Source organism: Panulirus ornatus, chromosome 25 (genome assembly GCF_036320965.1).
Source record: "Panulirus ornatus isolate Po-2019 chromosome 25, ASM3632096v1, whole genome shotgun sequence".
Classification (NCBI taxonomy): Eukaryota; Metazoa; Arthropoda; class Malacostraca; order Decapoda; family Palinuridae; genus Panulirus; species Panulirus ornatus.
Window position 1 is genome coordinate 5,611,583 of NC_092248.1, and position 25,064 is coordinate 5,636,646.

A 25,064-nucleotide genomic window follows, 5' to 3' on the forward strand; every position below is an offset into this window, starting at 1 on the left:
TCTCTCTCTCTCTCTCTCTCTCTCTCTCTCTCTCTCTCTCTCTCTCTCTCTCTCTCTCTCTCTCTCTCTCTCTCTCTGCTGCCCACTTACCTTACCCCTCCCTCCGCCTCCCATACACCACCCTACTCTCCCCTACTATCATAACCATCCCCCACCCCCCCTTTACCCTTCCCTTTCACCCCCCTTTCCTCCCTCCCTCCCTCTCACCCCCCAACGCCTCCCAACAGACAAAAGAATCCCTCAGATTATTGTGAGATATTGGCCACATCTTACCCCCCCCCCCTCTTGTGGTAGTGGCGAGGGTAACCAGCTGTGGCTTGGACCCGCGAGTGGCTGGTCACTCTAGCCTAGGGAGGAGAGGAGAGAGAGAGAGAGAGAGAGAGAGAGAGAGAGAGAGAGAGAGAGAGAGAGAGAGAGTAAAGAGAGAGAGTAAAGAGAGAGAGTAAAGAGAGAGAAAACGAAGAGAAAGATGATGTAGAGTGAAAGTAGAAGAGCAAGTGTTAGAATCTGGTAGAAATACATAGAAAATAATGAAGAAATCAAAGAGAGAGAGAGAGAGAGAGAGAGAGAGAGAGAGAGAGAGAGAGAGAGAGAGAGTTACCGACTCTCTTTCTCTCTCTCTCTCTCTCTCTCTCTCTCTCTCTCTCTCTCTCTCTCAGGGATTTAATAAGGTCAAGATGCCTTTGAAAGGGTCGTCACGAGGGGGCGCGCCCTCTCGAACGCCAGGCTCTTTGAAGGTCGGTCTGGCCTACCCTAGTCCCCGTAGCCTCTATACACATCAACGCCGCACACAAGGTCTCGCCAGTACCAGAGTGCCCTTCACTATAGATATCCCAGTACGTGGACACACTGCACTATTAATATCCCAGTACCTGGACACACTGCACTATTAATATCCAAGTACCTGGACACACTGCACTATTGATATCCCAGTACGTGGACACACTACACTATTAATATCCCAGTACCTGGACACACTGCACTATTGATATCCCAGTACCTGGACACACTGCACTATCAATATCCCAGTACCTGGACACACTGCACTATTAATATCCCAGTACGTGGACACACTACACTATTAATATCCCAGTACCTGGACACACTGCACTATTAATATCCCAGTACCTGGACACACTGCACTATTAATATCCCAGTACGTGGACACATTGCACTATCAATATCCCAGTACGTGGACACACTACACTATTAATATCCCAGTACCTGGACACATTGCACTATTAATATCCCAGTACGTGGACACACTACACTATTAATATCCCAGGACCTGGACACACTGCACTATTAATATCCCAGTACGTGGACACACTGCACTATTAATATCCCAGTACGTGGACACACTGCACTATCAATATCCCCCAGTATCAACACCACCCACGTCCTCATAGCCTGACATCCAAGCAATCCAGGGTAAAAGCCACACCTCGACCAGCGGAGTTCGAAGTGGAACGTGAGATCGTGATGGAACAATGCCTTTAGTGTCTCTTGTTTCGACATTGGTAGGTAGATACGTTCTGGATCTACCCAGACGACGCTTGATGCCTCGAAAGTCGAGATCTTCGAGCTTGCGAGAATGAAACAGATCCTGTTCTAGACCCGCGCATTCTGAACTCTTTTGATTGCGTTAATGGTTAGGACTATTGGTACTTCTGATCCTATAAGGAGATTGAGGTAGGATTCCACACCATATGAGACATCAGGGTCGTCTTGGAAACCACAAACCAGAGGAGGTTCTCTTTAATGATACATTTGACTCACTCACTCGACGTTCTCAGTTGTAACCTGCGTATCACAGTGTGTACACGGCTTATAACTGAGTGGGATTATAAGTACATCTAACATACTTAACAACTTGACAATATCAGATGAAGAGTTGGGTTAATTATCATACACTTGCTTATGATTCAACAGACTCTTCTGGAAAGTGCTGTGGACTTGCACACAACACAGCAGACCCAGTGTTCTAGGCTTGCTACACAGCAGAATCAAGTATTCTAGGCTTGCGATAGTGAAAAAAAAAGAAAAAATGGCATAGAAATATATAGAGAGAGACATTAATTCAGCGGACACGTCAGTAATTTCAACCTGCTCGTCGCTTATCAAACCTCTATGTCCTCAACGCGCTACACACAACGGGATATTGCAATGACCGAGAGATATACAGGAAGGATATCACATATTTGGTTTCATTGGAAGCCCATAAACCTGACAGAGACTCAAATGATACACAAGAGTTGGCGAGCGGGTTCATATTATTGGCGTTGAAGCCTCACGAAGCTCGAGGACTAATTTGATGAATCGTTTCGATCCGAAAGGTGCTTTACGTCAGGTTAATTTGTGTTGGAAGTATATTAATGTTATGGATGAGATTGGTAGTGCATGACTTACTGTCTGGGAATACGCCATCATAATATGCTTTGATGTTTCGATCGTACAGGGGAGTTTTTTCGAATCTTTACGAACTCTGAAGCACCTTTTCGGAGCTTCGTTCGCTCGATCAACCATCATGTATTTCCTCTTTAAGGAAAAAGTGTGGAATGGTGACTCAGCTATGGTGTCCGTTACGTGTCCATTATGTGTCCAGTTCGTGTCCGTAGCGCGTCCCCGGCCAGACAACCTGTCGCTACCGTGTCTGGCAGGACCCTTGAAGTCTGGGCTGCGACCGGAGCAGTGTCGGGGGGAAAAAAGCTCGACTCTGAACCCCTCGCCTCGTGATGGTTCGTTCTCGCCAACCGGAAGAGGAATCAGTAGATCATTTAGTCTCTGTGACGAGAGAGAGAGAGAGAGAGAGAGAGAGAGAGAGAGAGAGAGAGAGAGAGAGAGAGAGAGAGAGAGAGAGAGAGACAGCAAAGTACCAACCCGTAGCAAGCCCATTGGCTTGTCAGAGAGAGGGGGGCCATGTCCCCCGGAAATGAACGACCCCTCCGTCTGGGTTAACTCGACCCGAGTTACAAGCTGGCTAAGGCTGCCACAGCTGTGGTGCTTTACACCCCCCCTAGCCTAACTTGGTACCCATTTGTCTACCAACCATACGAAGTAGGACCAGCTGTGCGCCGTCTGCCCTCGCCGGGGGTCGAATCTAAACCAGTGGAATTGTAATCAGCAAAGCGAATAACAATGCCGCTAAGGTAGCACAGTGTATATATATATATATATATATATATATATATATATATATATATATATATATATATATATATATACACATTAGAAGTGATAGGAAATGCAATCATTTTGTGGAGTGAATACAGGAAAACTTAATCCATTCAAAGGTATATTTTGAAGCCATATTAAAGCATTCATATTTCTCATCAAACTTGATAACAATGACTCAGAATAACTCCGATATCCAAACTCACCTACGTTCAAGTCATCACCTTCTACAGGAAGATAGAGCGCTTCCTACCGATATATAATCGGCCGAGCATGCACGTGCGTGCCGTTGTAATATACACGTCCTCCGTACCTCCGGCGAATGTCTTCTGAAGGAGACTTTACCAGTAACAGTGGGGAGTTTAGGGCGAAGTGCTTCCGCAGGACTGTGCTACCGAAGATCCTGAACGAATATTTCCTCAGTCTTTTTTTGTCCCTTTAGCTTCGTAGGGACTCGGAAATAACCTTCTCAGATGAGTGTGAACGAAAGGAGAGAGATTTTCTGTTCGTCAGTGTACTGAAATTTAGTCCTCATGCGATAGATCTGGAGAAGTGATAAACTAGGTCTCTGGGTTGCTAAGAGTTTATGGGAGATCCTGGAAAAACCCCACCCACCCTCACCTCATCACGCGATGGGTCCTGGAGTGTACGTGGTGCCCATATGACCCCACCCAACATCTCTTCTCCTACGGTCTCTCTCTCTCTCTCTCTCTCTCTCTCTCTCTCTCTCTCTCTCTCTCTCTCTCTCTCTCTCTCTCTCTCTCTCTCTGCCCACTCGGTCCCACACGACCATCACCGTGGAAGAGGCCTCGTAGTAGTACCACCACCAACCCACAGTTCCTTGCGGGCTCGAAGCCCTCGAAGAACATGATTCCTTCCCATTTTCTTTTTTTTGCTATATCGAAGAATATGATTCCTTCCCATTTTCTTTTATTGCTATATCGAAGAACACGATTCCTTCCCATTTCCTTTTTTGCTATATCGAAGAACATGATTCCTTCCCATTTTCTTTTATTGCTATATCGAAGAATATGATTCCTTCCCATTTTCTCTTTTGCTATATCAACACCTCCGTGTCATACAAGCGCGTCGAAACCAATCACAAAAACCCACAGTGGTTGTCGTCGGGTCATTATCACACCTCCTCTGCTCCACCCTGTGTTCTGGTGGGGAGGAAGGTAGGGCTATGGTCCCATTAAACCACAGTGTGGGGTTTGCTGGCCTCGTTTCAGGCCAGGAGGCTTGTCGTGGTGGAGGAATGTGTGCGACGCTGCGGTGATAGAAAGGAAGGAATGAAGGAATGAAGGCGTCAAATTAATTCCTGTGGCGAATTTGAGGCTCTCTCTCTCTCTCTGGCCTTGGTTATTGTCCCAGACAGCTGGGAGAATATTGCTTGAAGCTCGTGCATGCGTGCGTGGTTCACAGTCTACGTATGCTTGTGTGTAATTTCGTATATGTGCTATTCCGTGAGCACTAATGTCATTCACGTGTGTGTTTTCGTGCTTGTTCGTTTCAGAGCAGAAATCAAGAGTCGCGAATGCAATTCAGACAGCAAATAAATGTGGTAGTCTGTTTCTTAATATCTCAAAATTTTCTCTGTAATCAATTGATTATTTGATGTCAATCTGGATTACTTTCATAAGTTCCATGTTGACCAGAAGGCAGAAATGAATATTCAAAAACAAATTCTATGTAGCTTTGCACAAAGAATTGAATTCTTCCTTTCAAAGAATGTAACGGGAAAAATATATATATACAGTTTCTAGATATGTAGAATATATATATATATATATATATATATATATATATATATATATATATATATATATATATATATATATATATATATATATATATATGTATATATATATATCTTCGCCAATAAGAGTGATCACTTGTGTGTGGAGATATGAAATATGAATTGCATACTGCTCGAGCAAGAAGAACTGTTGGTTCACCTATTCCGGAACACGAACCCTCGAAGCTCCACATCAAAGATCCGAATCACCGAAGGAACGGGACTCTAGAATGAAACGAATAACCGAACCGATGCTTTTGAGATGCAATGGCACGATCTGAAAAAATCCCCACAAAGAGAAAATCAGATTAAATAGTTCTCTTTCTTATAAAACTCTCTTCCTTGAGCTTGTAACGAAGCAGAGGGTTCACAGCTTCAACGTGTTCGGACCCCACACCCTCTCCTCATCTCTTTCTTTCGACCCTGCTCGTAAAGGAATGAATCTGAGCGTAGGATAACTAGGATCCATTTGGGGGGGACAAATGTGGGATTCCTTTCATGCATTTTTCCCTCGCTGGATTTTGAGGAATTTTTCTGAGCTTCTTTCCTCACGAATGATAACAATGGGTCACAGCGAGTGTCTGGGAGGAGGAGGAGCAGCGAGTCTCTATATGGGGGTGAGATATTGTGTGAACTGTGTGATGGCAAGATTGTGACGAATATAGTTCTCTTGTGATATATATATATATATATATATATATATATATATATATATATATATATATATATATATATATATATATATATATATATAAATAGATAGATAGATAGATAGATAGACAGGAAGAGACAGACAGGCAGACAGATGTGGGGAAGAAAAAGAGATACATAGATTTAGAGGACCACATACAGACATACATGCAGCAATTAAGGTTAAAAACAGCTAAACACTGAGGCTAATCAACAGACCAACTGACAAGTGTTCACAGGTTACAAACAGGATGAACAGACAGCAAACAGGGTAAGCAGACAATAGACAGGGTAGACAAACTACAGGACGGGGTAGACAGACTACGGACAGAGAGAAACTAAACCACGGACAGGCTACATACCCTGCACACAGTAAACAGGCTACAGAGTAAACAGACTACAGACAGGTTAAATAGACCACATATATGGAAAACAAATTACAGACTGGCCACTCTCGGACCACAAACACGCAGAAACCAGGTAAGGTAAACGGACAACAGACAGGGTAGGGATAGGGCATGCAGACAACAAACAGGGTAAGCAAACAACAGACGGGGTAAACACTCCAAGGATAGGGCATGCAGACAACAAACAGGGTAAGCAGACAACAGACAGGAGCAGAATGATGAGACAAACTGGAGAGCCTCGGACATCCGGGGCAAGATAATCCTTATCGCCCTCGTTAAGGACGTCCCTCCCTGTCTCCCTACTTCATAAACCTTCCTTACGTCTCCCTCATACACCCTCCCTCCCTCCCTCCCTCCCTCCCTCACACACCATCCTTTCCTCTCCCTTATACACCCTCCCTCTCTCCCTCACTCACACACACCATCCTTCCGTCTCCCTCATACACCCTCCCCTCTCTCTCCTCCCTCACAAACCATCCTTTCCTCTCCCTTATACACCCTCCCTCTCTCCTTCCTCACACACCATCCTTTCCTCTCCCTCATACACCCTCCCTCCCTCCCTCCCTCACAAACCATCCTTTCCTCTCCCTCATACACCCTCCCCTCTCTCTCCTCCCTCACACCCACCATCCTTTTCTCTCCCTCATACACCCTCCACTCTCTCTCTCTCTCTCTCTCTCTCTCTCTCTCTCTCTCTCTCTCTCTCTCTCTCTCTCTCTCTCTCTCTCTCCTCCCTCCTCACCCACCATCCTTCTTAACCCCGCCTTTTAATTCCTTCAATCAGAAAAGAGAAAAAAAAATACTGGGGGAGAGGACACTAGCGCTACGTCATAGGGCAGGGAGGGAGGAGTTGGGGCTGGGCTGGTCACTCGGACGGGAAAGTAAGCCGCGCTTAGTGAAGCATAGGTATAACGCTGAGGAGTTGCCAGCTTATCACTATCCTCAGGCGCCCCGAAGAATGCTAATATTACAACACGCTTAGGCTTAAGCCGAGTGATCGATACCCAAGAGGCTTTGGCAAGGGCTTAACTTGGGAAAAGGGGTGGGTGGGGGTATGGTCTTATTTGATATAGTCTTTTTTTTATTTTTTTTGCTTCGAAAGTGTTCTTATAGACGTGGAGGATCATATGGGCGCACCCTGATGAACGTCCCTCCAGGATTTCGTGTGATTCTAACGATATATTTATGAGTTGTATGTCTTAGTAATGGAGTGTATATATATATATATATATATATATATATATATATATATATATATATATATATATATATATATATATATATAACCTACGAGTACTTACTACATCAGAGAGAGAGAAAAAAAAATCAGAGTTCAAACAGACACACACACACACACACACATGCTGTAGGGGCCTGCTGGGCCTGCCATAAGTGCCTATTATAAGTAATATGTGTGCTGACGGTCGACTTTATGGACTGTAAAATCTCCCTGGAGTATTTCCTTCACAGTGCACACAAGAGCCTAGGAATAGTGTGGGCTGCTGCTGAACCTCCTCCATCCTAGAAATAATCCAAAACTTCACGAAAACAGAACCAGTTTCTTGATCGCTTCCTCTATTTTCCTATTATAATCCTTGAGTGAATATAATTACATTTGAAATTATTCGTATGGAGATAATTGATAACTTGGGTCATACAACTAGTTAAATCACGAGTTGATTTCTTACACAAAAAGTTATTTTTAAGGAATAATTCTCTCATTAGAATTGCTGTTTTACGATTTTTGTAAAACAATTTCTGTTATTCTTATATATATATATATATATATATATATATATATATATATATATATATATATATATATATATATATATATATATATATATATATATATATATATTTAAGATACTAGTGAATATGTGATTTACATGAACTGATTACATGTATATAGATTTATATAATCATGTTCGCGTATGCACGATATTTCTCTTTTCGAGTCTGCATATTAATGACATAATTTTTTTTTATTTCTGTCATTTATCAATGTGGGTGTTATCGGATACCATTATAATTATCTTGGGGTAATTAATGAGGGTGGGGCCCCGAGTTATCTCCTTAGGGATTATAAAGTATTACACATGTTATTTAGGTAATTATTCTATGAGGTATTACACATGTTATTTAGGGAATTATTCTATGAGGTATTACACATGTTATTTAGGGAATTATTCTATGAGGTATTACACATGTTATTTAGGGAATTATTCTATGAGGTATTACACATGTTATTTAGGTAATTATTCTATGAGGTATTACACATGTTATTTAGGTAATTATTCTATGAGGTATTACACATGTTATCTAGGTAATTATTCTATGAGGTATTACACATGTTATCTAGGTAATTATTCTATGAGGTATTACACATGTTATCTAGGTAATTATTCTATGAGGTATTACACATGTTATTTAGGGAATTATTCTATGAGGTATTACACATGTTATTTAGGGAATTATTCTATGAGGTATTACACATGTTATTTAGGGAATTATTCTATGAGGTATTACACATGTTATTTAGGTAATTATTCTATGTTTGTTTGTCATGAAGATTATCATGAGTGACGTTTGTTTGTCTGTTTCTTTGTTTGTTGTTATGGAAACATTCTCGATGAGCGATGATTATAATCGTATCATTGGGGAAACGGGTTTAAGCCCAAGGAATTATCACAGACCCAACTTGGCCCTGGTGATAATTGCATAATCAGTCGACCCTATTCTCCTGGCGTTGCATATCCTGTACGCGATTTTAAAACCGCGATTATATTACACTCAGTTTAAAGAGCTTTCCAGTTTAGTATTACATGAAGCACACCGGTGTGGTGAATATTCTTAGTAATATTCGTTAACTCCGGTGTGGTGAATATTCTTAGGAATATTCGTTAACACCGGCGTGGTGAATATTCGCAGGAATACTCGTTAATTCCGGTGTGGTGAATATTCTTAGGAATATTCGTTATCAGCGGTATAGTGACTATTCTTACGAATATTCGTTAATGTACTCGTACTCTCCCCCGTTCTTCATATCTCTCGTGAATACTTAAAATTCACTTGTTTACGTGTGTTTATTTGATGTATGGGCACACTGACTTGTTATGGTATATGCTTGTATGACTATATGTGTATTGTTATGTCTGAAGATTCCATGCAAGTATACTGATATTCATGTATATGCCTTATATGCCTCTATTTGTATACGTGTCTGTATGTATGTGCCTGTATGTATGTATATGCCTCTATTTATTATGTGCCTTATGTATGTGCTGTTTTTATGTACCTGTATGTGTGTATGTGCCTGTATGTATGTATATGCCTTATATGCCTCTATTTGTGTACGTGTCTGTATGTATGTGCCTGTATTATGTATATGCCTCTATTTATGCATGTGCCTGTATGCGTGTATGTGCTGTTTGGATGTACCTGTATGTGTGTATGTGCCTGTATGCATTTGACTGTATGTATAGTCCCCTGTATTCGTCTTTTGCCAAGGGTGTGTGTGTATGTGTGTGTGTGGGTGGGTGGGTGGATGGGTGAGTGTGTGTGTGTCTGTGTGTCTGTGTCTGAGTGTCTGTGTATGAATATAACGAACGTTATATTTTGACTGTATTTCACTGCATACTGTAGTCTCTACATGGCTGTATGAGTATTATGGCACTCGCCCTTTGGGGGAATACAATACCCCATTACACCCTTCCCTCTCACCCCCCCCTCTCCACACACACACACACACACACACACACACACACACACACACACCAAGTAATTTCCAAACTCCGGTAACACTGGGTCGTTAATGGCCTTTCATAAATCAGTATCGTCATTTATTCACAAGTCGTAACTCATTCACCAATGACCATGGCTCATTAACCATTGGGAGAGGCCATTATAGACACACAAGAAATAGTGAGTTATCCAGAGGAAAATGAAATATGATAAAAAAAAATCTATGATTTAGTTTTTTTGCATCGTAGAAGCTTCAAGGGTGCGCCACTTCCAGTAGCAGGGAAATGATGGACTCCTTTCGAGCGAAAAGCAGGTGGAGTCCGGTAACACTTCCCACCTGTCTTACATAATTTATAGTTAGGTTTGAAGAACAGGATTTTTTTAATGAACCAATTTCTCTCATTCACTAAAGTATTTGAGACTTTTGCATAACTCATTATCAGCATCTTTATGCGGAAGATTTAAAAAGAGAAAAAAAATTGAGTTATCAATTATCAAACGATGGAAGTTGAAAGTGCTTTGTACGATTCCCTGTTGGAATAATGGTTATATGAGTGTTACGCAGCTCGCTGCCTCACCGTATGCCCCCTTACCTGATGAACAGCGTTTGTGATCTCGCGCGCTCGTCGATGAACGGCTGGGGGCGCAGGCACGGATGAGAGAGAGAGAGAGAGAGAGAGAGAGAGAGAGAGAGAGAGAGAGAGAGAGGTGATGAGACCGAGTGTCACGCTGGAATTTATATATTGCGCGCGAATGAACCCGAAATGATCTATTGGATGAGGTGGGTTATCATGCCTCTGATATCGAGGCCTCATTTGTGTTCAGTGGGGGGTTCGAACCCTCTACTGAACCATCGGAAAGCGATTCGCTTAGATTTATAGTATAACCCGTGTATTTTGTTTTTCTGTACCATTGAATATAGATCTTTGTTGCCAGTATATATATTCAGATTTTCAGTGATGAGTGCACTGGGTTAGGAAGGGCGCTCATTGTAGTGTATATACATATATATATATATATATATATATATATATATATATATATATATATATATATATATATATATATATATATATAAAGTTGCATGAGTGAGAGAGATGGTTAGAAGAGGAAGTGAAGAGATAAAGATGGACATTTTTGAGGAGACTGTGTGTTCTTCTTCCTCTTCCTGTTCCTCCTCCTCCTCCTCTTCTTCTTCTTCTTCTTCTTCTTCTTCTTCTTCTCTGCATAACAACATTAGATACAAAAAAAAAAAACCCAATTATCACCATAAACCTACATCTAGGGAAAGATATCCCAAAGATATCCCAAACATACATGTGGGGAAAGATATCCCAGCACAGGGGAAAAAGAAAATAGATTTCCCCCCCTTCGTACCGACGTCGGGGGCTCACGACTGAACTGCATCAGACGTAAGGGTGGAAAAAAAAGAAAGGAGACACGTAAAGACGTCAGTGGCAGACGCGCGCCCCCAGACTTAATAATGCCTGGCCTTGGTACGTTCCCTCCCTGGCCAGCAGGGTCTCAGAATGTGCTCACAAGATAAACTCACGAGGCACTGGAGGGTTACAGAGTACTTTGCATGTGGACCAGTGGTGGAGGAGGTCACATGGACCACCAACGGTACACTGGACCACATGAACTAGTGGTACAGTGGGTTACATGAACGGCGATATATTGGATTACGAGGGTCAATGGTAGTACATAGGGACCATGTTGACCATATATATATATATATATATATATATATATATATATATATATATATATATATATATATAGATAGATAGATAGATAGATAGATATAGATATAGATATAGATAGATAGATAGAGAGATAGATAGATAGATATATGTGTGTGTGTGCGTGTGTGTGTGTGTGTGTGTGTGTGTGTGTGTGTGTGTGTATTCTCCATTGATTGTATGCTCAACGCCTCTGTAGTATACGCGTTATTTCTGAAATCAGAGTCTCAGTGTTGATACTAAAACAGCTTGACTGATGATGTGTAGAGAAAAAAAAGAGAAAAAACACCAGCTATTTGTGGCTCTGTCTTGGGTGTCCCCACCCGAAAATTCCCCCACAAATATAAAACAAGAGAAAAAAACGCTCACCTTTTAAATTCTCCTTTAAAATAAAAATAGCCTCCTCCCCTACCAGAATATCTTCTCACTTAAATATCTCCCACCAGGGAAAAAAAAAAAGGCTCTTACCTAAAAAAAAAAGAAATAAAAGTCCATCCTGAAATAATGCCAAACCTTCTCTGTCACTCACATTTATTCTTTCACCTACAAAAAAAAAAAAATATAAAGAAAAAGAAAAACTTACGAGGATATACTAACGCAAAAATCTTTCACACAAAAAATTTTTTTAAAGAAAAATGTTTCCCATGAAAAAAAAAAAATTTCCAGCACAAAAAAAAATTAAAAATCTCAAAGAAAAAAAACAAGGACAAAAAAATCCCTTTTGATAGTCGCCCCAAATTTATGGTCTGTGTTCGAATCGATGCCTCTTGGGAGTTGCCACTTATGACTTTTCCGATAATTTACGAAGCGTCTTTTTCATTATAAATGCAACGAATTTTTCATCGGAAGCAAATAGACTGTTTTATAGTGTACATATCTATCATCGTGTTTATTGATAGATAAACGTATATTGTAAGTTCTCGTGATTTTCGCATTTCTCATAATTCCGGAAATTCGTATGGGTGATGATGGGATTTGTGTGTGTGTGTGTGTGTGTGTGTGTGTGGCGGAGGAGGGGGGGAGAAAGGTCGTCTACACTATGGTATTTGATCCCTTGACGGTGGACGCCATGACCCTTGATGAGCACTGGAATGCAATACCATTGAACACTACGGTACATGCCCTTTGAGGTGTTGGGATGACATAATTTTTCAACCTGACCTTAAAGGGGTCACTTAGGTCAAAGATCAAAACACCAGCAAGGGTCGTACGTACCTTCGTCCTCAAGGGAACACTGTTCTTCCTTACACCTTTGACCTCCAGCATGTGGTATGGCCAGTACAGGTCGAGTACAGTCTGTACTACCAGTTTAATTACACTGATGCTACAGAAGTACAGAGCAGACGTTGACTTTTGACAGACGGAGTCACAAAAAGAAGACATAAGACACTAAATGCTTCAGCCCTAACTTGTTTAGAAGAATGTCTCTAGATCAGTTTTCTTTTCTAATCAGTCTTTTCCAAGTGTATGAAGTGAGTCGGGTACTGAGTGATTTGGAAACGCTGTTCCACATTAAGGGTAATAGACAAATGCCCTGTGACACTCGCTCGAGAACCCAAAATCCCAGTGAGCGTTTGGTCGAAGCTGTATCGAACCCTCTGTCCTAACTAGTCGCAAACACAGGCTTCGAAACGCGTCTGATCGAAGCTGTACCGATACCCCAACCATATCTCTGCCTATCGAGACGCAGGACTCGGTACGCACCCGGTCGAAGCAGTGTCGAAACAAAAGGCTCGCTACGGCTTCGACCAGGTGTGAGGCAGGGCTGTCGTCAGCGGCTGCTCACAAATTGGTGACTGGGAAAGTTCCCCGTCGTGAACCATTCACTCACACGCGAATGAAGCGGATCCGAAACTGATCCATCGAAAAGTATCTTCTGTGGTCCCCTGAACAGTGGAATATATATATATATATATATATATATATATATATATATATATATATATATATATATATATATATATATATATATATATAAACAGTTGACCAACAGGAGGGCGTTGGGCAAGAATCATTTCTCGCCACCCCCGCAGGGACGAATGAGGAAAGGTACTCAGACTCGCCCATTCCCGCGCCACACACACTCTCCTGGGGTCCCCAAGGCAGCCCTGGACCCCAGGTTTATTGTGTCCACTCTCGCCCTGGAAGCTCTGGTCACCACACCTCTCCTCCTCCTCTTGCTCCCACGCCCGTCTGTGGCTGTAGAATACAAGCCGAGTTTGGTAGAGGAATGTTTTTGCAATACGTTTTTTCTTTTCTTCGTTCCTGAACGTATGATTGAAGCCACAGCTCTTGTAGATTTCACTGTGGTTCATCTACAAGCGATATTCTTTTTTTTTCTTTTTGTTGAAAGAAACGAATCTTAAGGCATTCACACTGCTTCTTCTTTCTTTTAGAAACAATTTATTCACAACAATACAGCGTTTCTAAAATAATCTTCGATCGCAACGATTTCACCCATGTCTGCAGTCATATTTATCCTGTAATGATAGGTTCGTGTTAACAATTGCATATTCATAATTAGGACGACTTCAGCTTTCCTTATGGCCTAAGTGTGTCACGGAAGATGGATGGAGATAAGGTAGGTTAGAAGAGATGGAGATAAAGGATGTTAGACGAAATGGAGTTAAAGTGTGTTAGAAGAGGAGATAAAGTGTCTTAAGTGGAAGGAGGTGAGGCAAAATGAGGTTCAAGATACTCATGATGAATGAGGAAGGTAAGGCGAGGCTATGAGTTTTATGAGAAAGGTCAAGAGATGAAGACAGCCTTGAGGTAAGGGAGAAGATGTGTTAACGTGGATGGCGGGGTGAAGGTTAAATCGACCATGGTATTAGTCACAAGATTGATGTCAACCAACCCCCCTCCACCCCAGTCTTACTCTGTCGCCTTCTCAAATGGCACACAGCCTGCCACATGGTGTGTGTGTGTGTGTGTGTGTGTGTGTGTGTGTGTGTGTGTCACAGAGGTAGCAGGATGGTAGGTCTATCCTAGAAAGGGAACTGGGCCTCCCTCCCTGTCCACTGCAAGCCTAAGAAACTCAGTGTATGCCAGATCCCCACAGAAAGTGACCCACACCACGTAGCTGGGAATGGAATAGATACTAGATCGATCAATGAATAGACGAATTGAGACTGATAGAACGACTGTAACTACAATAATACATACTATTTTCTACAGTAACGGAGCTACGATGACTTACTTCTCATTCTTCCCTTTGGGTTATTTTTCGTTTTGCATTTTTCTCATTTTTCTTCTCGTGTCTTGTCGCTCTCTCTCCTACCCCCAGACACCCAGAGATTACTCGGCTCGCCTTCGAGTCTGGGGCGATCATGTCCTCTTGCGCTGGAGGAACCAATCATCCTCTTGTGAGTCCTGAGCCGGATGATTGCGCGGATGATGCAACGGATGAGCGGGCGACGGATGGGTGAGGAAGTGGGTGAACATATGAATATCCCTAGATGTCGGATGAAAGTCAAAATATGATGGGTAATATGAGTTGTTATGAACGATGGCGGGATGAGGTTATGTGTGAACGAAGAGATAAATCAGTGAATGATGAGTTGGTGACTAAAGCCATCATTCATCCAGGTGAATAAAGCCATCATCCAGGTGATTAAAGCCATCATCCAGGTGGATAAAGCCATCATCCAGTTGGATGAATAAGCCACAGTTAGATGATAAAATGAATGACTGGCCAAATGAATGATTGACTTTTTTGTTTTAGAAGCCAATAAATCAAGGGCGAAAGGAAAATATGTCCCAATCATGACCCTCTCAGATGAAGGCCAAAATAAAATCAAGGAGCCTTAGAGAGATGGATAGGGCATAGGTGATTAATCTGATCTCTTCGTGTGTTCGTAGACTGGGTGTTGAAAGATGGAAAGGGAATGAAAAAAAGAGGGAAAGACAAGGAAGGAAAAAAGAAGAATTCTACAGATATGTTGTTGGTAGGCAAAGAAGAAGGAATCAGAACGACGAAGCCTCGTGTGGATGCCCCCCACAGAGAAACTATGGGAAGCGGCAGCCACTCGCTTGCCACGGTGGCTGAGACACACCACAGCAAACCACGGGATTAGGGGCAGAGAGAACACTTGCAGAGCAGAGAAAGGGTCGCAACATCGCAGCAGACGGAAAGGGATGGTTGGACAGAGATGGCAACAAGGAGACTTCACTGAAGCAGAAAGCTTTGAGTTCCACTCGAGAGAGAGAGAGAGAGAGAGAGAGAGAGAGAGAGAGAGAGAGAGAGAGAGAGAGCTTAGTAATCGCAACAGTACACCATACTGAGGTGAATACGACTCGCACACATTTGGTATAGTTCCTCAACAGGAAATTACTCTAAGCACCTATTCAGTACCTAAGCTTGTGGGAAGCCAAGTACGTGTCGTTCAAAAGTCTGGCTAACGCGCGTCCAGTGATGGTCACACGGGATAGCACATCCTAATGGACATCCATAGTGGTAGCTAGCTGGACGTACACTCAAAACATCACAGCTGTTACAGAATGCACCACAGAACCCCAAACTTAACACTTCTGGCTTGCTTAACTGTATTTCAACATGATGAAATATCTTGGTCCTTTTTTTCCTCAGCGACCTCCTTACTTCCGGCTTGATGAAGACAAGAAAGAATTCGTCTAAAGTCGATCTTCAGGTTATAGATTTACTCGATCCATAGAGTTCAAATAACGAGACATGGAAAGAATCTGTTTTCAATGAGTTCATCAACCCAAAAAAAATTATCAGTTTTGAAACTTTTAGATTGCTTTAAGGTTATCACAGAATAATTCATTTCTTATGAGCGGTCAGAAACAGCGAGTTGCACTTTTCTCGCCTTAACTTAATCAAATTCTCATTCTTGAAGTTTTAAAAGGCTTGAGATGAACATTGGATATGATGCATGAACCCTGAAGCAATTTTATGATGCCAAACAGCATCATATGTTTACGTGGTAGAGATAGATAGGCAGGTTTGTTTTAATGATGATTCTTATTGGATTATTTTTCAAAAAAAAAGTTTATTTGTACTCTTAGGGAAGGAAGTTTTACACTCATTTGAACTTTCTATACTTTTCACACCCATGGTAACCCATCATTTGAACTTTCTATACTTTTCACACCCATGGTAACCCATCATTTGAACTTTTTTTCTACCACCATAAAACTTTTTAAACTTAAATTTGCTGTCCACGTTCACAATTCTGCTGTATCGTTCATTTCATTTCGTTCATCCATTACGTTTACACCAAGAAAATACTTTTCAACAAAAGCTTTATTGCTGAAGTTCATGTTTCAGCCTCTGGTTCCTGTATTCCATACATCTTTCGAAGATATGTCCACGGTTGATGCCATTAGCTTGGCTGAAGAACTTTGAGATTGTGTTCAAGTCACCCCTCACTCTGTCTCGTGTGTGTGTGTGTGTGTGTGTGTGTGTGTGTGTGTGTGTGTGTGTGTGTGTGTGTGTGTGTGTGTGTGTGTGTGTGTGTGTGTGTATTATAAGCCTTCATACCAAGAAGAAGACACTTCTAAATACCTTAACATATTTTTCACCAATGATCATAAGATGCAAAGGGAGAGCTTATACATTCTCCATCTCCCTCTTCCACTTGAGATGTGCCACTTACCCCATCCCTTCTCTCTCTCTCTCTCTCTCTCTCTCTCTCTCTCTCTCTCTCTCTCTCTCTCTCTCTCTCTCTCTCTCTCTCTCTCTTGCGTGTCGTCCGCTCTCCCTCCCCCCGAAACACCTCCCTACGGGTGCAGGTCTTTAGCACCACCCAAACTCAGCACATTCGCCTGCTGGCCGACCAGCCAGCCATCCACTGCCATCACCCCTGAGGCTGACATAATCCCCAAAGAGAAGCCTTGACCAGATGGGATCCAGTGCTAGCCACTCCCTCATCTGGCTGGTCACCACCATCACGCTTGACACTTGTAGAGTTTATCTTATATTTACAACTCTGCGTCCTATAAGGACTGTGGGTTGGGGGAGGCCTTTGCCCTTTGCTTAAGAGCTTAAAGAAGGTGTCCCCAGCTTTATAGTAAGAGCTTTTTAACAAACTTTTAAGAAAAGACACAGCTTGAAGATTTAACATTTACAAAAAAAAAAAGTCAATTTAGATAGCTTAGTATTTTTTCTAAATGAATTTCCCAGTTTCTATGAAATCTATTTGTAAAATGTAAGTAATATTTTTCGTTTCTCTTCCTCAGGTACAATCTCTCCTGTTGTTCTACGCTCTCCTACTAGTTACCATCTCATCTCGACTCAACCAAACTACGTCTAGATTCTCCCAGAAAAGGGCCAGCAAAGTCTTATACTTCGTATGAACTCAGCAAAACCAACCATTCGACCTTTAGAATCAACCAGAGCCAGTGAGGATCCACCCTGTCTTCCAAATTCCACCAGAAAACCTGCCGAACTCAAGCAGATTTGGTTGAAGACTTACACTGAAGAAGACTCAAAAGCACAGAACACTTGAAAACATCTCGTTCCTCTGTTGTTCGCCACCTTTTGTATATCAGTTCATTTCTTTCAAATCTGTTTCTTTATCGATGATTTCCATACACCCATTTAATCAGTTGATTATTTAATGGTTTTTCTTTATATTTATCAGTTGTTATTTCTAATTTCTGTTCTAGTGACTGTTCTTCCCACATCTGTATGAACGTCAGTGTCGATCATGGTCTTCGTCGTCACGTGATAGTCGAGCAGGGGGTCTTCGAGATCGAAGGTGGTGCGGTAGAGCTCCTCACTGAGAGGGTTCTTTTTTTTAACCTTAAGCTCTCAAAGAACGACAGTGTCAGTCTTGGTGCTCAAAAAAATCTCATTTAGGATTGAGGTTCTACTCACTCGCTCCTTCTTACCATATCCTTGTCATTCTAGAAGGTAGTCTTTCCTCTTGTTTTATGAGAGATGTCATCGGTCTGCAGGAGCAAGAGGTGTGGGTAGAGAAGTTTGGCATCTGTAAATCCTGGTGTCAGAGTTGCCGGTCTTCGGAACGCTGACAGAGGCGACAGTGTTTGATCTAGAGGCTTTTCCACCCTCAGGGACCCTTCTACCAGAGGCTTTCCCAAGTCCTTTGAAGTGATCTTCACGTCAGAGTGCCGACTCGTCGAATAGTGTGTCAATTCCCTACGGAGAAGGGTGGGGAGGGAGGGGAAGAGATCCGAGGCTATTTAATAACGTCGCCACTTCGGGTGGGATTCTTCTAAAACGGGTCCGGTAATCTGGACTTGGAAGTGACGACAGCGGGGCTGCTGGGCGTCCCCAGAGCGAACAGTGTCGTAGACATTTGCTCTTCGTGGTGAGCGGGCGCGGCGGCGGCACGGCTCCACTATGTCTTTCCTCCTGCATTTTAGCAACTACCTCATTGGTGGCAACGTCCCCATCGACGATGGCGTGGACAAGTTGAACAGAAAGTACACCATCCTCATCCTCATCTGCCTCTCACTGCCGCTCGTCACCAAGCAGTTCGCCGGCGACCCGATCGAATGTTTCACGCCGACGTACTTCACGGAGCCTCAGGCGCGGTATGTCAACTCGTATTGCTGGACGGCCAGCACGTACTATATCATTCCAGTGGACGAGAACGCCAGGGATCAGGTCACCCGCGTACACTCGGTCAATTTCGATGACGAAGGTGGTTCAACAGCCATCAAGGGGGAGCGTATTAAGGTCAACTACTACCAGTGGGCTCCTATCATCCTGCTCGTCGAAGCGGGATTATTCTACGTTCCTTTTGCCATCTGGAACTCGACGGCCAAGAACTCAGGCATTAAAGTGGGTCGTCTCCTGAAGAAGGTGTCAGTGATATCGCAATACACCCCCGGCCACCCAGACCGCGACGCCCTTATTGCCGAGTTCCTGGACCAGTTTAACACGCTCATGGGTGTCTCAAAGTGCTGTCCAGGAACCGTCTGTAAGTTCGATTGCAATCTGGCTTGCGGTGGGAACCCCTCCTCTTCGCTGTTCATCCTGTACATGATCGTCAAGATTATGTACGTCTTCAACATCCTGATGCAGTACTTCCTGCTGACGGTCTTTCTCGGTAAGGGCTACCTCTTCCACGGCATCGAAGTGGTCGAGAAGCTCATCAACAAGAAGGAATGGTGGACGTCTCCACGATTTCCTCTGCAGACCTTGTGTCAGGTCCTGGCCGCCCAGCAGGGCTCCCTGCGCACGTACACCTGTCAGTGTGTCTTGCCCATCAACCTTTTCAATGAAAAGATCTTTTCCTTCATCTGGTTCTTCTTTGCTATCCTACTGCCGGTGACGATCTACAGCGCCCTCATCTGGGTGTGGCGGACCTTCACCTGCTCGCGCATCGCCTTCGTGCATTACTATCTCTGGCGGACGAGGCGCGTAGGCAAGGAGGACCTGTACAATAACGCCCGCAAGATGGCGGTGCAGTACCTGGGATGGGACGGGTGCCTGGTGCTGCGACTGATAGAGATGAACCACGGGGGCACCATCCTCACCATCCTGACGGAGCGCCTCTGGGAGTTCTACGAGGGCATGGAGAGGGCCCAACAGGATGGAGGGGACCCTGAGGCCTACTTGAGCCAACGGCCGCCCATCTTCGCCTGCGGGCCTTACCCTCCGCCAGGCCCTTCTACCGTCACGCCCACGCCCACAGGTGCTTATGGCTTCTACGGGAAGCATTTCCTGCCGGGGACGCCCGGGGCGTACCCAGGGTACATGTGGAGCCATCAGGACATAGCTACCCCAGGGTACTCTGGCTATCCAAGGATACGTGGCAAGATCAGGTAACGCAGTTCCTCCTGTGCCTAGGGCCCCACCTTACCCCACCCACACAGTGCCAGGGGCCTGCCTCCCTATATGGTGCCTAGTGGTGGGCATGACAACAGTTGCCCATCACTCTCTGCCAACCCAATGGTGGATATAACACCAGTTTCCACACACGGGGCCTGGGGCCAGTCCCCATCTCTTGTGTCAATGGTGTCTATTGATGGACGAAGCACCAGTTGTCTGGGGCCTGCCACTAGCTGCTCGCCCCTTGTATATGGTGACTAGTATTGGCTATAAACGCCCATCCCTTGTACATGGTGCCTAGTCAAGGCTGCAACGCCTACACACCCCCCCCCTTGTACATGGTGCCTACTAGTGGATCTAATGCCTAACCTCGTATTTCGTGCCTAGTAGCGGCTGTAACGCCAACCCTTTGTACGTGGTGCCTAGTTTCAACGTAACACCTGCTTCCTTAGGCAGATCCCGAGTGGTAACGTAACACCTGCCCCCCCACCAATACTTGGTCATTGAGCGTTATTATCTGGGAATGCATAACTTGAACCCCCACAATAGGGTCAGTGAAGCACCGTCACCCCATTTTCATATGGAACTGAACAAAACTAGCTTGAAGACATTTCTTACACAGTAGACGTTATTTAGGCCCGGCGCTACACGATTCGGAGCAATATAGATCATGGAAAATATTGGGTTATTAACGTAAAAGTAGGTAAAAAAAAAAATTGTTAGAAATCAACTAGAAACTATTAAAAACCTTATCTTACTTCCTGTGAAAGTCGAGAGATATAGTGACAATAGAGAAATGTTAAATTAGTCTGCTTTATAGGATCGCATAGATTTATAGCTACTTTTGGGGAGGTTGGTCCATGGCGCCACCAGCTGCTCTGTAAGTCGTCTGTTTGTTTACATTCTGTGCCAGGTGACGCGACACTAACGCCAAGCGTGCGTCCACCAGGTATGATAATATCGACTACACCAACCAGAATTTTGGTTAATCTCTCCACCGCTACGGGAATTTTTGCCGAGGGTGTCACTAGTTCTGATGGAGATCTGAAAGTGATTCGCCTACTTTCGCCAAGTGATTCGCCTACTTTCGCCATGATTAATGATACATTCAACCCCTAGTCCATCTGACACTCTCCTCCCCCACTATCATTGCTTTATCTATCGTAAGGCAAGGAAAAGTTGTGGTTCTAGTCACGCAGGGTTCATGCAAACTTACTTCTACTAAGTATAAGGAATGTGTTAATACCACTTTCGTCCAGTTCCATGAAAGAGAAGAAATACTTTACCCACATCAGCTTTCACACGCCCAAGAAAAAGTAAGTACACGCCCATGACCACGCCCCCTACGCCCACACGATCATTCACACTCCCACAGAATTGTCCAAGCACGCTTGCGAATGTGGCCCGCGCGTCCACGCACGCCCGTGTGGGGGATCCAGACCAACTTACCCGAAGGCATGTGGTCTGTCCTCGCCATCATCACACGGAGACCCATCATATTTTTGGGCCATCATCTTGAATCACTGGCTGTTAGCACGAATCATTCCTGATGAAGATCAACTCAGGGACGATGAAAACCTCTCATTCATTCCAGAATTAAGGAACCCAATGTTCCAGTCTCGTAGTTGCTAGTTTATGCTATTGATAGGGTACTAGTTTTCCCAGGCTAGTATTTCCTAGTAATGTTGTTCATAGGTACTAGTGTTCTAGACACTTATTTGCTAGTTATGTCATTCATAGAGACGAGTTCTGTGCTAGTATACTCTAGTTCTGTCTTTCTTATAGATTACTTTCTAGGGTTAGTATTTGCCATTCATTTGGTTAAGAGAGGTCCATGTTCCAGGTAAGCATTTCCTGGATATGTCGTCTATTGGTGATATAAGTTAATCTAGCTCTGGCTTGCGTGGGACAGTCAAATCTTGGACGGGTGAGAACAGTACTGAATACCATGTGCTTTCACATGCAAGGATATTGATGTTATACGTTCACATAATACACTGTCAACAAAACCTAAAATTCATTCCGCAAACAATATTGATTATTTGAATTCGAAATTATCTCCACACCAGATCACAGAATGAGCCTCCGAACCAGAAGGAATAACTGCAAGAATTCTCTTCTGTTATGAGATCCCAATTCCATTCAGGCTTACCTTGCCATGCTTGTAATATAGTCTAGTCGCCTTAGCTACACAGCCTTGTCTTGTAAAAGGGATTCGTTTCTTCCTTGTTCCACGGCGTCGGACTTCATATCAAGAGTGTAGACTGCCAAGACACGTAGAGAAATACACTCATCTGTAAATATATATATATAAGTTTGGTGATGTGGAGCAACGTAGATGACGGATCCTCACGCTACATCACCCTCGCTAATGTTCACCCTTACTAGGGCGCTGTTGTCTCTGCTACTGTTGCTACTATAGCTGCTACTTCTACTGCTGGTACTGCTACTGTTGCTACTATAGCTGCTACTTCTACTGCTGGTACTGCTGCTGCTTCCTTTATTTTTAGAGGGGGGGAGGGAGGTGCTGTTGTCGCTGTGGCAGGCAAGGAGAGGGGCAGTTGAGGGTTACGGCACAGGGGCAAATACGACTTTAAAAACTCAGGTCCCCATTTTTGCATCTGTCTTGAAGGCCTAGTCCAAAATGATGTCAGGGATTATGCCGACATCTCGCCCGTTCGTCGTCTCTCTGCCGACTGGACGTTGTGTGCCCCTTAGAGTGACGCCATGGTCCCTCAGTAAGGCCGACTCCTACCATGTATTAAGGACTTTCTCACAGCTCTGTACTGGGATGAGGATTCGAAGGCCCCTCAGTGCGATAAACAAATTCCCTGACGCAGTGTCTGTTCATGGAGGTCTGTCTGTCCTCTGCTTCCATTAGATCTCCCCTTTTTTTCCCCTGACCCTGGGGGAGCGCCAGCACAGGAAATCAGTGCTCTAGGGTGAAGGAGACTGTCCCCCCTGGGGGACTCCATCTGCTTCCTTCGTTCCCCTGACTCCAGGGGACTGGACAGGAACCCGCTGTGTTAGTGTCACGTACTTTCGTCATCTGTGTCTGGTCTGTGATGACCAAGAGGACTTCTCTATGTATGATTTTTTTTTACTTTATATTTCATGATTATGTATATGAGTTGAAGTTTGACTATGAATTATAGGCTGTATGAAAATTCTTCTTTTTTTGTGTGTGTATATACATATATATATATATATTTTGGTACGTCCTGTCTTTTACCATTTATCTCATACAAGAGTAGATAGACATGACTTCTTCAACACAGAAGTGTGTTATTACCTTTGTGTGTGCGATTCGAAATCCAGATGAATTTTCGAAACATTAACTATCAAATGGGTAGTTCATTACCCCCATGACCAATTACGAGAGAAGGAGTTCACCTAATGGCTCTTCACATCACTGTGAGTGAACCAAATGGGTTTTCTTTTTTTTTTTAAGCTGCAAACATTAGAAAGGTGATGAAACCAACTGCCTATTTTGAATATCCTATGTTAAGGCTTCAGCAGAAGCGTCCTCTGTTAATGTATATAAAAGTTCTGCTTGCTGTTCTTCCCTGACTGTAGAACTTTACAAGATTTAATACAGTTGCTCTAGAGACTAGCAATTTGTACCATGATCATGAAACATGTGTGTTGGGCCAATGCTTATGTATGACAAATGAACAAACGTTCTATTGCTGTCCACAGCGAAATACTATGTATGTAGATAAGACATTTATATAAACATACTTCATATATATATATATTATATATATATATATATATATATATATATATATATATATATATATATATATATATATATATACATGAAGTGTGTATAACGTGGTGGTTTGTTGCGTGTGTTTGGAGTGTTACTTGCATTACGATAATTGTTTGTATATGATTTAGACAGCTTCTTTGTACAAGAGTAAAGCCATCTAGTTGCAAACCTAGAACGATGCATTGTTAGCTAGTCACGAGACCAGGAATGCTGGTGTACAGATCCGCGTGTATTCTAAGAACTAGTGAAAAGATTTTAGACCTTTGCTAATCACTTACATTAGATATAAATATTGTAAATGAACCTCTTATATAAAAGATCAAGACATTTTATGACTTTCGTTTGATTTACAGAAAACCTCTTCTTTGTTTCCAGTTTACATGTATGTGTTTGGTCACTAGTTTTCAAGTATCTTGTGTGTGCCCAGGTATTTTACGGTGATGATGTATGGAAAGATAATGTCCCTATAGATTATTTCTCTCTCTCTCTCTCTCTCTCTCTCTCTCTCTCTCTCTCTCTCTCTCTCTCTCTCTCTCTCTCTCTCTCTCTCTCTCTCTCTCTCTCTCTCTCTCTCTCTCTCTCTCCACCAGATATTTCATATTTCTTGTATTGTTATTCACAGATATGTCATCATTCTAAGGGTTTTCCCCCAAATGTCATATGTGATATTCATTAAGGTATAAACCAGTGGGAGTAACCTGTGTACCCACAACGTAACTCTGATATAATGAAGACAAAATGTAACATCAAAGGAGTGTCACAGTTCGTGAATAAGGTTTGTATCACGTTTATCATCGGAGGTGGGTAGTACATCAGGGAATCTGGTCTCCCACGTAGGTCCAGCCCTAATTAACTCGACTGTAGGCCTCGTGCCACGAGCCCCTGGTGTATAGGGCCCACAAAACATAGGTTCCTCATTAAACTACTGAGGGGAAGGGGGTGGGAGGTTGGGTTGGGTTGGTTGGTTGGG

At 43.1% G+C, this 25,064-nt stretch overlaps 1 protein-coding gene across 4 annotated transcripts in view; it reads left to right on the forward strand.

The window, feature by feature from the left end:
• Positions 1-24,426, forward strand: part of LOC139757200 (innexin unc-9-like) — a 164,298-nt gene extending 139,872 nt beyond the window's left edge. For all 4 annotated transcript variants that reach the window (XM_071677355.1, XM_071677352.1, XM_071677354.1 and 1 more), the window contains one exon: positions 17,757-24,426. In XM_071677355.1, the coding sequence (XP_071533456.1) occupies positions 18,883-20,316 (1,434 nt within the window). In that variant the 5' untranslated portion in view covers positions 17,757-18,882 and the 3' untranslated portion in view covers positions 20,317-24,426. The remainder of the gene's footprint in view (positions 1-17,756) is intronic.
• Positions 24,427-25,064: the final 638 nt, after the last annotated feature.